Here is a 14,265-nt window from a genome sequence, read left to right on the forward strand (position 1 = left end):
CAAAAGTTTTAGGTATGCTTAATACCATTTTGCATTTTGTGAAAATACTAAATAAACACTAACCCTTCCTACTGATCTAGCGACCAAATCGTGCGGGTTGGTTCACGTGGTCCCGGGTTAAATTCTCGGTTGGAGCATCAATGTGAATTATGCTGAGTTCGGATTCCGCCTTAACATAGGTATAATTCAACCTCTGTGTTGAAAAGGGGCGCTAAACAAATACTTGAGAAGTTGAGGAAAAAATGAAATTAACAAAATAGAAATATATATGTTAATATTTATTTCAATCATTTTATTTCCAATAGAGTACTTTGAATAAGCCAGATCGTTATAGATACAATGTAAGATCATTCAGATACTATGTAAGAAATTATTGAACAGAGGTTTGTATTTAGGAAAACTTATAAATTATTACTTGAATTATTTTAATGTCATTCAATGATATAGCAAACAAAATCTAAAGCTTTCTCAATGTTTACACCAAGTATAGGCTTTGCACTTTCTTGTGAGCAGCGGTAGGTATTCGTAATAACTCCAGCAACTGCAAATTTTGGAGATTCATTTCCACACTTGTTTGTTGGTTGATTAATTCTGCAGACCACAGAGGAACCAATATCAGCCTAAAAAAAGGATATTATACAATATTATATGAATTGAATGCACATTATATGAAATGCATTGTGAAGACTTGAAACACTTAGGAAACAAACTAATACATCAAATTGCAATCACAGGAAATGAATAAATGCCTATATGTAGTAATAAAGAACTAATTAAATTAGGTAATGAAATAGATTGAGAAAGGAAATATACCTATTTTCCATACGAAACTTTTTAATTCCTTGAAGAGTTTAGTTGTAATATTAAAATGAGCTACAATTCATGCCAACTGTATAAAAGCACCTACGTTTAGATAAAATTTCTAATTGGAATTTTCATACTAATTTAAGAACGTTGAATGCAATGGAACTATCAGTCCACGGGTTATTTAACCATATTTCTTTGTAGGGGTCACGAGGAAAAGAACTTCAAAATTGGAATATTTATTAACTTATTTGTGTCCCAATTTTGATGTATTATTTCCTCGATTTCACGAACTGATAGGATTTAAAATATTTCCATTTGGTTCACAGTCCTCAAATTAGTAAGAAAAATGAAATTAGAATTTCAAGTGTGGGCAGCTTTGTACCATTGACACGAGTAGTTCTTTGCGAATGCATTGGCATGTTGAATGTGCATAGTTGCTCAAGTTGGGTGCTTAAGATGATTAGAAATAAGAGGATTGCCTTTCTGCATTTCATAAATAAATTTGAGTATAGCACTGTGCAGTAGACAGAAAATTCATTTCAAACGATTCAGCAATTTTCAAGTAATGAAACTGACAACGTAGATTTAAATAAGAAACAGGTGAGTCCCATTTTCATTCAAAAGCTGCATTTTCGATAGCTGTTATTACAAGTTTCCACTTATTTTTAATAAGAATTTTATTTACGAGTTTCACCTTAGGGTATTCACGAAAGAATTTTGGCTTTTGCTATAAATTTTGAAGCCCCGATTCGTAGCTCACACTCTCCAAATAATGTAATTACAATATACTCGATGGATAAGATTTCTCCTAATTTGAGAATTCTACAATATATCGATTCATTTTGAACCGTAATTTCCCCCCCCCCCCTTGTACCTTCTAAAGTAAGCACTTTCGTATTATTTTGACATCAGAAACTCAAATAGTTATATTGTGTCTGCGAGGTTTTGTCTGTACGAGATTTCGGCCTACGAGTTTTTGTCTGGCGAGATTTGTTCGAAGTGTTTAGACAGTGCGAGCAGGGGTGTCATTTCAGACTTCGCTTGAAGGGGCTAAGAACACCACCGACATAAGACTTTCACATTTCGTACTAGTATATTAGTAGACAATCGATTAAAGTATACATTCCTCAAACTCTTGGAGGGACAATTGCCCCCCCTCCTTCCCCCTAAATTACGCCCCTGGGCGCGAGATTTTTGCTAGAGTTTTGTACAGCACGAAATTTTGATATCGAAGTTTTGGCCACGCGATATTTTGACTCATTGAATTTTGGACAGCGAGGTTTCGGCCGTGCGATTTTGTTTGTATATCGCAAAAGGGTTATATCAAAATGGCATGACAAATTAATCGCACGAAATTTTGGGCGGTGAGGTTTCTGCTGCGAGATTTTGTTTGTATACTGCTAAAGGATTCTTGTATCAACGTTGCACCACAGATCATTCATTACTATGGACGGACACGGACACACAATATATATGATAATGCAAATTAAATATAGCAATTTCATACAAAAGTTTGTCTATAAACGTTAAGTGAAAATTGTTGTATCACTCTTTAGTGAACTTTTAAAGTTATTTCTTAACTATTTTACCGTCAAAATATTTCTCAAATATTTCATTTGCGTATGCTCAAACGGACCTTTTTCAGTTTAACAATTCTCATAACTAATATTTTTGCATTAACTAGATTAGTTCTAGTGAAAATTTGCACTTTTGCTAATTCGAGGATGTTTAGTATAGTGGTGAGGTCAGTTTATCTGAAATTCTGTTTTTATTCACTGTAGCTGACTAAATTTAATTCACGGGTGATTCAAAAAGTGCGGAACTATTGCTACACTATTCACAATTTATCATAGTATATAAACTTCATTTTCGTAGAATGAAGTTATCCTACTTGAGAATGCAACACTACGGAAAAAAATAACTCAAAAGCTGTACTGTTGTGATTAAACCAAGCCATATGATCACTAAAATCAAACATTTTGAATCTAAGATGTAATTAAAATAACCATACAAGCATACTTACTATACAAGGTTGTTGAGAATTTTGACCAAACACACACAGGTGTCCTGCATCTAATTCCGATTGAAGTTCCACCTGAGACGAACAAACTTCTCTGTCAACTGCGCTAACTCTTGCTTTGCTTAGCAATTTACTTGCGGAGCCATAATCCTCGTTGTCGTCAAGTTTGTGGTAGTGCATTTGAAACCTTTCTTTTTCCTTTTGTAAACAGGGATTTGGGAAAGACTGGTCAAGTTCATCAAGCAACTTTGAGATCATAGCACATGCAGCTTCTGTTTTGTAAGTGGTGGAAGGATCTGGAGCAACAGAGGCTTTACGGTGGACTTTCTTAGTTTCTTTATTCTTTTCACTTTCTTTTGAAGCCTTCATACATTTTCCTGTTTGATGTTTAGGACTTTTAGGTATCTGAAATAAACAAGGATTTGTTAAAATTACTGAACTAATATAATAGTTATGTTTGTTATATTGATATTGAAACTCCGCTTGTACAAAATGTACGAAATTTAACCACAATGTGTAATTGATAGTTGGTATAGTTATAAAGAGAGAAAAAGGAGACATCCTGAAATATCTGTACATATCTTGAAAACATACAACTATCCATCAAGTCAATGTCTGTACCTCATTGTACAGTAGTAGAATCAAGTAGGTATAGTGAGTTTTTCATGGTGGATGCAGAAGAAGATTGAACTCCTCAGGTGGGGTGTAGGCCGACACACTACCACCACGTGAAGATCGCCAAATTGTGTGGATCATGGTTGCTGAAGCTGGCAACTGCACCTACGATTCTCAAAAATACCTACGTACTTTTATTATCGTAGCGCGTGACTTCAAAGAGGGAAGATACGTGCTCCTTCTGTGGCAACTAGTGCTCTCAACGGGTCGGGTTGGGTTGAAGACCGACCCGACAACCCGACCCGAGCTGACCCGATCCGAGTCGGGCCAACCCGATCCGTTTGAGAGCACTATGGTCACGACACTGGGTGAACGCCAAAATGCACTCCCATTGGGAATTAAACCCGGACCACGTGTACCGAAGTCTTACACGTTAACCACTAGCTAGATCAAGCGGTGGATTTGTATATTCATCTTAATGAATAGTTGGCACTTTTGAGGTTTGGTTATTTCTTTTTATAACTGATATCAATGTCCGACGTGGGAGAAGTTTATTTTTTTTCTTGCTTTAGTTCTGTGTGACGAAATTTTTATTCAAGGTCAGTGTTCTCATCTGCTTGGACGGCAGGGGGTCTTCTCGGAAGGCAATAGTAAGAGTCTCTTGGCGGAGACAAAAGGAAATCGATTAACTACAATGATAAGGGTTGAGGAAACAGGAGAACACCTGTGATTTTTTCCAAGCCTTCAACTTTCATTCCAAAATAGGTTCTTATGATTCCGGGACCCGTGCCACTTTGATTTTTCTTTCTCGGTAATTAAAACTTATTTTACAGTATATATAGTTGCACGTAAGAAGATACATAATATGAATTTTGTAATTTAAAATTTAAAAATACAGTATGATATTTAATTACAAAGTACTAATTTTATTTCATCACTTTCAGCCCAACAAATGAAATTCAAACAATTCGCTCCCTGGGTCTTGGTCATCAATACTGCGTCTTATTCTTTGTCTTGCAGTCAAGTCTTGGTCCTACATTTCGTAGTTTTGGTGGTCTTTCATGCTATACAAGAGCCAAGAATGCTCGTCTCATCGGTACAAATGAACACCAAGTGTGATTTTGATTATGGTTTTTCATACTATACGGAAAGCAAGAAAATATGCTCATCGCTACTTGGTGATCACCAAAACAAGGCCAAGAGCAAGATTACTATGCACTTCGTCTTGCATATCCAATCTTTATCTTATTCTTGTATCGATGACCTTGGGCTTGGTGAAATAAAATGAAATATTCAGTTTAAGGTCCCTCGATTCTGCACCGAGGCTAAGGGATACGGTGACCATGAGAAATGAATGAAATGGTGGAATGAAGAAAGTGGGAGGAAACAGAACCCCGAGAAAACCCACTACACGGCGTTTCTCCACCACAAAGCCTACTTAGCACAAGCTGGGATCGAACCATGGACACCATGCACCAGAAATGAACTCTCTACCACTGAGCCACCGCAGCCCTGCTTGGGCTTGGTCGTCCATATCCAATCTTTCTTTTAGCGTTGCTGAACACGTTAGCTGCCATGTGGGTCCGATCGGACCTACTGGAGTGATCTAAGAAAATGTTCCTGTAGATCCGATCGAACCCACAATTTCTAATTCGTCGAATTGACGTTGGAGTACTTTTATTGTTAAATCCTGTCTACTGTTATTGAACTGTAGTGTTTTTATTACACGTAGGTTTTGGTCTGATATTGATTATTAACGCCGCTAGGGGCGCTAAATACCAAGTAACAAGCATTTGTTGCTTTTGTAGACCCGATCGGACCTATGTTTTGCTTTTTCAGTGACATGTTAAAAAGTTTAACAATGGATTCATTATTTATTCTAATTTATTTTCACAAGATGTCAGTGTCCCTGTCATTTGCTGAATTTTCAGAAAAGTCTAGATCACTACACTGCTATTACTAATGAGATCGAGTTCTGCGCATATTTCTTCGTTTTTCATTGCACAAAGATATTACTTATTAGCACTAAAAGCAAGATGAATATATCCACACTTCTCATTTCTGCACATGTAGTAATAAACAAATAACTTTCTAACAGTTGCCAGTTCAACTGTAATTTATCCCCTTGCCCATAAACAAAATATACACACGTAGGTCCGATCAGAACCCCAACTTTTATGCATGCGGATTCACTACCATGCCTTAGATTATGTTTCAATATTAATATTATGTTTAAAAATATGAATAAACAAGAATAATGTAAGTAAGTACGCTTGGCACTCTACCGGTGAACAACAAAATTCATCCTTGGCAGCAACGTGTTAAACAACTTCTAGTTTTGTTCTAAATCCAGACTCCATATTGGCGTAGATATTAATATTACAGTCGATTGGTAAAATCAATCTTCCACATTTACAAATTAAAGTACACACAAGTACAAAAATAAGCATTTACCATAAAAACACTAGCTGCAAGTGTTCAAAATAGATTTATGGCTTCTATAAAATCAATTGAAAATTGCTATTTTTAATTAGGCAGCTAGTGAAAAAACAGCAGCTTTCGACTCCAGCCGAGTTTAAGCTCAACCTAAACTCAGTTGACCAAAGTGAGCTGACCCGACCCGTTTGAGAGCACTAGTGGCAACATAAATTTACTTTTGGCTCGCGACAGGTTCAACGAGAAATATATATATATTACACACACAAACACACAGACTTCCCTGTGAAAAGGTTCTCGCGCCAGCATGTAGTAATGCGCTTGTGGTCCTGCCCTCAGAATAACATTGCATTTAGTATAATTGATAACGAGTAGTGGTGGCTCAGTGGTAGAGCATTGACCTCTGGTGTATGGGATCCCTGGTTTGATCCTAGCTCGCGCCAAGTGAACTTTGTGTTGGACAAACAGCGTGTGCGTGGTTTCCTCGGGGTTCTCCCGTTTCCTCCTACTTTCTTCATTCCACCATTTCATTCATTTTTCATCATCACAGTCACCTTTATCCTAGCCAGCAAAATCGTGGGACAAAGATTTAATTTCTTAATTGATAAAAAGATAGTGGCGCAACTTAAATTATGTAGGCCTAACTGGTAATATTGGATATATAATAAATATGGCCAGTTCGAATAGTATGCAGCCTATGTATAGGCCTATACGTTACATATATAAATACATGTAAAGTAAAAAGATATATAGAAAAAGTTAATTACCCCAACACTTCTATACTATTCGCATAACAAAAATCCTTCTTGTTGTTATTGCTTCACCTGGTGCCACTTACAGGTCTAACTGCTGCCTACATTTACATTTCTGATTACTTGCGCATCAATTACGAAGCTAAGTTTAGATTTTTTGTTGTCAGGCACATTGTTTCTTGCCTGCCGCTGTTGTAAGGTTCTCTCTTATTTAGAAGGCTCTGTATAATAATGTGGAAACAATATTACTAAAAGTACTACTACTAGCAGTACTTAGCAATATACTACTACTAGTAGTAATAATGTTACTAACTTCATCAATAAATATGAAAATCGGGACATTTTAAAGTCCCGAGCCGACAGAGCCAAATCGGGATGGGTGGCAACTCTATTCCGGAAACCTTGTATATGATAGGTAGAGGTATAAGAAATAGTAGCAACATCAATGCAATTTAAGTATAAAACATGATTGACTTTTGCTTAACATTAAATTAGCTTTCATTGAACTAATCTTAAATGAGTTACCTGTATAGTGAGCTTAGGAGATTGGTTCCAACCAGCAACCCAGCAGTCTGTATAATTCAGCATATTGGTAGGTGCTAAGCAAGCGAAGGATACATGAGGAAATTGCTCTATAGCTGGAACATATTTAAGTTTCAGAACTGCTACGTTAAGCCCTGAGTCACCGCAGGTAGAATTGAAATCTGCAAAAAAAAAGTTTAACTTAATTTCCTCAATGTTAAGTTTATATAGAGTTTCATGATAATTGTCGTAGGTAATACAGTGCGTTTGCAAAGTAACTATGCACCTATACACGCTATTATATATTAAGCAATTGTATTGTAGCGCTGCGAATAATATTTTCTATAAAGACGTTGTGTGCAGTTTACTTCCGCAAGCCAGTCAAGGCTGGAGACCTTGAGACGAGGTGTGCTAAGTTTTTGTTGTTCATTATGTGCATTACCTTTGAACTATTGAAACCTCGTCTTCTCGTGTGCGCTCAGAATGGTGTTAATTTTAGAAGAGCGAATATTCTTTGCTATATAAGTCTTTCGTGAGAATGACTAGTACATACACATTGAAAGAACAACTTTTCATTAGATTTCGAGTTACATCGCTTTCTAATCGAAATTTCAAGGGGAGCTAATCGAGAAACTTGCGGAGACTGGGTACTAAAGGATTATGAACAAAGTAGTAGACGATCAGTATTAAAAAGAAAAAAATCTTTGGAAGTTTATATGCAACAAAGTCTCAGTATTCATGTGAAAATTGGCTTATCAGTGCTGCAACTACAAAAGCAGTTTTTAAGATGCTCAATCTCATCATTTGTAAAATTGAAAGATGTGAAAAAAGTTACTGGTCACAGATTTCAGAAAGCAAATTCAATATTGTGGATGGTTTCAATAGTTTCTAGAGTACAATCATGACGATCTTTTAAACTGTTTTCCTACGCAGATCAAGAATTTTTCCATTTATCAGGTTATTCGCATGCATATAACTCACGTCTCTGGTCTGCCAACAACCTACATGCCGTACATGAAATTCCTTTAGATGACCAGAAAATTGAGGTGATTGAGGATTACAAATATCCAAAATAACAATAGTTAATTCAATATTCTTCGCAGAAATAAAGTCAGTTATTGTAAAATAACTTACCAGTTCATGGGAAAGCTAGCAGGACGAAATTAGTAATGCTTGAATGTAACAAGACAGCGCATATAAAATTAGGTAGTATATCAAGTTCTGTAAGAGTTTTGGAGATTGGATTATTTCTAAGGACTAGTAGCCACCTCGTTCTCCAGACTTAATCCCACTGGATTTTTACTTCTGATATGGAATAAGTATTATTTATGAAGGAAAGTCCTGCATATTTTTAAATAGGGATGCGCACGAGTCAAGATTTGAGGCTGTCTCGTCTCGAAAATGTAGGGTCTACTGTAAAAGTGATGTCTCGAGTCAAAAAAATTATATTTCTCTATTGTAAGAGCCGTGTCTAGACTCGAATTTTGTGAGGAAAATTCTGTCTCGTCTTGTCTCGTGTTCATCCCTATATCTTAGAACTTCCAACTGCTTTTTGGTATTTCACAAAGAATATTGCATGTGAATAAGTTGAGAGACTTCGAAAACAAGAACAAATGCATGCAGATATGGTTGAATGTTCACGGGAACCATTTTAGACAACTACTGTAGGAGTAAGTCGTTAAGTATTGTTTTAAGCACATAACAGGTATATACTTTTCGAATGCAGTGTAGTATGGAGTACTGAGAGAAAGAATTCCATACGAGCAGATCCGGAAACCCTTAGTTTAGGGGAAAACACGTGTAAGGACGAGTCTTCGCCCTTACTGTACATATTAATATTAAATTAATAGTGAAGTATAATTATGCTGTTTAAATGTTTATAAAGGTAAGTCTGACCAGACGTATATATTCTATAGTATAATTAATAATTATATTCATATATATATTCATATGTTGATAGGGCAAAATATTATTTTAACGCTTATTCTTGAAATTGTATATATGCTGCGTTGTGTTTTCTTCTTGTTTCTTCTAGTTTCTTAAAGTTATTCGTTCAAGTTTTTTTTTATATATAGTTTTTCTAGCATGCAATGGAAAATTCCAGAGGGTAAAGACGGTTGGACAAGATTTTCAAACGGTTTTTTGCGGATTCTTTTTAGCGAAAATAAGAAACATAAAAAAAGGACATGTTCGCTCGAGGATATATAAGCGAAGGAGGCCATTGCATTATGCGGGAGTTGGGAATTAGACTTGGCTGTTAGAAGCCTCCCATCGTTTTCTTGGATATTGCCTCGCCTGGAATTTTTTTTTATATACTTTCCTATCTGTGAGGGATCGGTTTGAATGATAACCGAATGACGGAGAATTAAGTTCTCTGGGGCCAGAGTGATGGCTGTAGTTTTTTTCTTGATTTTTTCAAAATAGGCTTTCTAGAGGGACTAGCCTGAATGATGGTTAGAGCAAGGGAGAAATTCCTTGGGTCAGAGTGATGACCGTAGCTAGTATGAAAATTTAGTGCAGATAGAAATAAGCTTGAGTGATAGCTTATCGGGATGAATGATTCCCGTAATCTTCTAGCTAGGAGAAAGTAGGATTTTGAGAAATTTAAAAAAAAAAAACCTCTGAGGCAAGCTTCATTAAGGTACTTTTAGATTATTTTTTTTTTTTTTTTTTTTGCTAGGCCAGAGAAACCTAAATGATGGTTTTCTCTTTGATACGAATAACCGTCTTTGGACTGAGTGATGTCCTTTGACACTTCTGGTTATTCTTGATATTTTTTTTATTGACGGAAGGTTGGAGTCAGGCCCTCCTGATAGAATTAGGGTAGGACTGAACTGTGAGGAGATGACTGATCAGTGAAGTCTGAATAGAGACTGATAGGATTTTGATTTGCCTTGAGCTTCAAACTTAAGAGACAGGGCTTCAATGCTAAAAAGCCCTGAAAGATAACTTCGCTATTTTGGAGAATTCATTTAATTAATTTTTTTTTATTTAATTACTGAATAAAGATTGTTCTTTACCCTGAATCTTGTTACAAGTTTTATTGAGAGATATCCACCTGAGTGGGTTGAATTTTTTTTATTATTATTTATGTTAGTGTTCCTAATTGTAATTTCTCCTAGAGGAGCCTGATGAGACGTTGAAAGAGACCAGCGATAGAAGTTAAAATTTAAAGGTTGGAAGGTAACACTACATAAATTGGGGGCCGTCCGGGATTTTTAGATATTTGACGAAAGAGATCGACCCACCTCATAATAGCAGAATTTTATGTTATTAAGATCAGGCAGAGTAAAGAAAGTAACCATGTCAAGTACAATAAGCTTAGAAGAGCTTAAGAGCGCTTTGGGGTTAGAAGAAAGTGAGGAGGCTAATGTGGCTAATATACTAGAAGAGATTAGGAAATTAAGAAGTTCTAGGAATAGCGAGGGAACAAATGAAACAATTTGTAATTGTAGAAAGCCAGAGGAAGTGATAGATATTAAACTTTCAACACAAACTTTTTCCGGTGAGAGAAATCAATGTCCCTTTGAATTTCTCGATTTTCTCGAAGAATGGGCGAAACAGAAGAACGTGCCGGAGAAAGATATTTTGAACTTTGTACTTCCTAAAGTATTACTGGAAGAACCAGGGCGCTGGTTTAAGTTTAGAAGGCCATTTGAAAACTATGCCGAATTCAAACATAGTTTTCTACAGGAACACTTCAGTTTCGATTATAATTCGGAGATTGAAAGTATGATATCAAATAAGCTTCAAAACCCGGATGAATCGTTAGCAAGGTTCATTAAAAGTATGGCAACCCTGTTTTTGAGATTAAAAGACCCACCGACGGAAAAGGAACAGATCTCAAAAATAATAGCAAAGTCCCACCCAAAATTTAGGCAATTTTTACATGGGAAGAATTTTGAATCGTTGAAAGAACTTGAACAGGAATCATTAAGGATCCAGTCCTATCTTCTAGGAGAGTATAACTATATGCAGCAGGTGAGTTTTAAAAACTCAGATTATGCTCATACTATTGCAGCCATCAATACTAGGGAAAGAATAGAAAAGTCAGACGCGGCCCAGATAGCAATTTCTGCCTTAGACCCGGCTAAAGTAAATAGGTCGGGTAATGAGAGACGCCATGTTAGTCAAAAAGAGGAAAAAAAGCGGATGGCACAGCAGATTCGGAGACCAAGGACGAGAAAGCAATTGCAGTCGTTACTCGGTTATTTTTCATATTTTAGGCAGAATATTCCGAATATGGCTAAGATAACTGCTTGTTTGACAGATCTCCTCAAGAAGACGGTGAAATTTAAATGGGAGGAGATTCACGAACATGCTCTGCAGAAATTAAAGGAAGCTTTAATTGCAGACAAAAAGCTCTTACTGCCAAGGCAGGGGAAAGATTTTTTCTTGTTCGTAGATTCTTCAAATATAAGCACGGGCTACGTCTTATCGCAGAAGAATGAACAAGATAAGATGTGTGTCGTAGCATATGGTTCGAAAAAACTGACGGAAGGACAAAGACAGTATAGCACGACAATGAAAGAATTACTAGGAATCTTATTAGCGGTAGAAAGATTCGAAGTCTATTTAATACATGCCCCGGTTGTGTATGTATACACAGACCATGAAGCTCTTCTTACCATGTTGAAGTCACATAAGCTTTCGGCCATGTTAACTAGATGGACGGCTAGACTGGCTAGATTTCCAATAGTGCTTAAGTATAGGAAGGGAACTAAGCATTACGTAGATTATCTATCGAGAATAGAGAGTTGTTATACAGAGCCAATAGATTTTGAAGGCTCTGAATTAGCTAATGAACATTTTCCCTTGGAATCGGAAAATGATTCAGGATATTTTAAACTAGAAGAAAAGGATGGAACTCTGGTAAACTGTGACGATTTTCGAGGTGAAGAAAATTTATTGATAGATATTGAATTTAGTAAACGAATGAAAGAATTCAAGAAGGAGCTTAAAAGCAAGAAAAGGAAGAAAGAAGAAACATATAGTGGAAAAAATGTAATTAGAGATAAAGAGAAAGCTGAGATGCTGCGTGAGTTACCTTTCTGCTTAGTCGTAGAAGACAATAGGAAGGAAGAAGAGGGAAAGGAAGAAGGGAAAAACGAGATTTTTACAGACAAGACCCTGGTGGATATGAAGGAGGTACAGAGATTGCAAGAGGAAGATACTTTTTTATCTCCAATAATCCGATACTTAAAAAACGATATAACTGGGTTTAGTAAAAGTAAGATTAAAAAGCTGAAACTGAGTAAGAAAAGGGCCTCGATTGCGAGAAATGGAGTACTACTGAAAACTGTGAAAATTAGGGGATCAGAGCGAGATGTGATTTGGCTACCGAATTCCTTAAGGGCAGCTGCGTGTGATGTAACACATAATAAGAAGTATTCGGGTCACCCTAGCTTTAAGGACACCTTAATGAGGATAAGAAAAAAGTACTTTTGGTCTACGATGTACAAGGATGTAAAACAATTTTCGCAAGCATGTGTAGCTTGTGCTATTTTTAAGGACTCTGGGAAAGTGAAATATGGCTTTATGTCGAGTTCCTTAGTGGAGGCCCCTGGTCAATGTGCTTACATCGATTCCCTGGGCCCTCTCAGCAGATCAAGTACCAGTGGACATATGTACTGTATAATTATAGTGGATGCATTCACCAGACTAGTGAGATTTTTTCCACTTCGAAAGGTCACATCTAAGACAGTAGCGAATTGTCTTATTAATTTTTCTGTGACCAAGGAAGCTTTCCACGTATTATATCAGATAATCACGCCGTATTTCACAGTAAGCTATGGAGTGAAACTCTTGAAATTTTAAACTCCAAGGCAATTTATATATCTGCATATAGAGCATGTGCCAACAAGAGCGAAGTTTGGGTAAAACAGTGCAAAACCAGTATTTCCATCTATAGTGAAAAGTATAGTGACTGGTCGAAGGATATTAAGTTGTTAGAATTTGCAGTAAATTCGAGAACTTGTTCTTCCACGGGCTACACGCCTATAGAATTGACTTATGCAAGGGAGATACAATTTTCGTACCACCCGACGGAAACAGCTGAAGGGTCCCATGCGGTGACCGAACACAATTACACAAGATTCGTCACGGATCTAAAGAAGATGAAATCCGCCTACGAATGCGCTAAATTGACGCAAAGGAAACGACACGATGAGTCTAAAAAGTTTTATGACCGGAGTAGGAAAGGGCATAATTTTATGGTAGGACAAAAAACGTGGGTGAAGGCAGTGAGATTGTCTTGTGCTCCCAAGAATATATCTGGTAGCTTATTGCCAAAATACCTCGGACCATTTTTGTTGTTTAAGAAACTGGCGGAAAATACATTCCTAGCTAGGAACATCTTTACAAACAAGACAATAAAAGTAAACGCAGATCAAATGAAAGTATATAGGAAGCCCCCGGAGTTTAGTAAACATCTTTTAGAGCAGAAAGAAGACTTTGTTCTGAAAACTCCTGAAATGGTGGGGAGGGGGAAACATGGCCCCAAAATTAAGCTACCGTTCAGTGAGAAGAAAAAGTAGCTTGAAAGAAAGAAAAAAGATGAGGGGTAAATTTTTTTTGTGTGTGGGATGCTCTTGTTTATATTTCCTTTAGAACACTTAGAGAATTTAGTTTAAAATTAGACACCACTGTGAACAGAGGTTTAATAATTTTCCAGAGACATGGCTAGTAATTTTAAGAAGCCATTCCCAAAGAAGTCGATTCCCAAGAAGAGAAATGTCTTCACTTCTTGCAGACCGAGTTCAAAAGACCCTTTTGAACTCTAATTACTTTTTCGACTCGACGAAAATAAGACGGAAAGATACCATCCTAAAGAGGAACTTGGGTTAAAACCAGTTAATAAAGATCCGAGGTTCTGTACGCTAGCAGAACTAAGAGCCCTTAAAAAGGCAAGATTGGACAACGAGGTGGACGAATCCAACCCAGGACCATCTACTTCCACAGGTCATATGCATCTTGACGGTGACAGTGACGAAGATGTACTCTCTCTTTGTGCTGAGGACATAGAATTTCCAGATATTCCTCCAACGCCGGGAAAATTTCTGGAGGTGATGGAAAACAATATAAGGAAGGATTCAGTGATCCGGAAATTATCCT

The 14,265-nt window shown here is 36.8% G+C and overlaps 1 protein-coding gene across 1 annotated transcript in view; it reads right to left on the minus strand.

Moving 5' to 3' along the window:
• Positions 1-257: 257 nt before the first annotated feature.
• The window catches only part of LOC145686174 (uncharacterized), an 81,593-nt gene continuing 67,585 nt past the window's right edge, over positions 258-14,265 (minus strand). The window contains exons 5-7 of the mRNA XM_081759194.1: positions 7,156-7,334; positions 2,831-3,232; positions 258-620 (exon numbers count right to left, since the gene is read on the minus strand). Of these exons, the coding sequence (XP_081615320.1) occupies positions 432-620; positions 2,831-3,232; positions 7,156-7,334 (770 nt within the window). The 3' untranslated portion in view covers positions 258-431. The remainder of the gene's footprint in view (positions 621-2,830; positions 3,233-7,155; positions 7,335-14,265) is intronic.

Source organism: Thermobia domestica, chromosome 5, assembly GCF_964235325.1.
Source record: "Thermobia domestica chromosome 5, izTheDome1.hap1.1, whole genome shotgun sequence".
Taxonomy (NCBI): Eukaryota; Metazoa; Arthropoda; class Insecta; order Zygentoma; family Lepismatidae; genus Thermobia; species Thermobia domestica.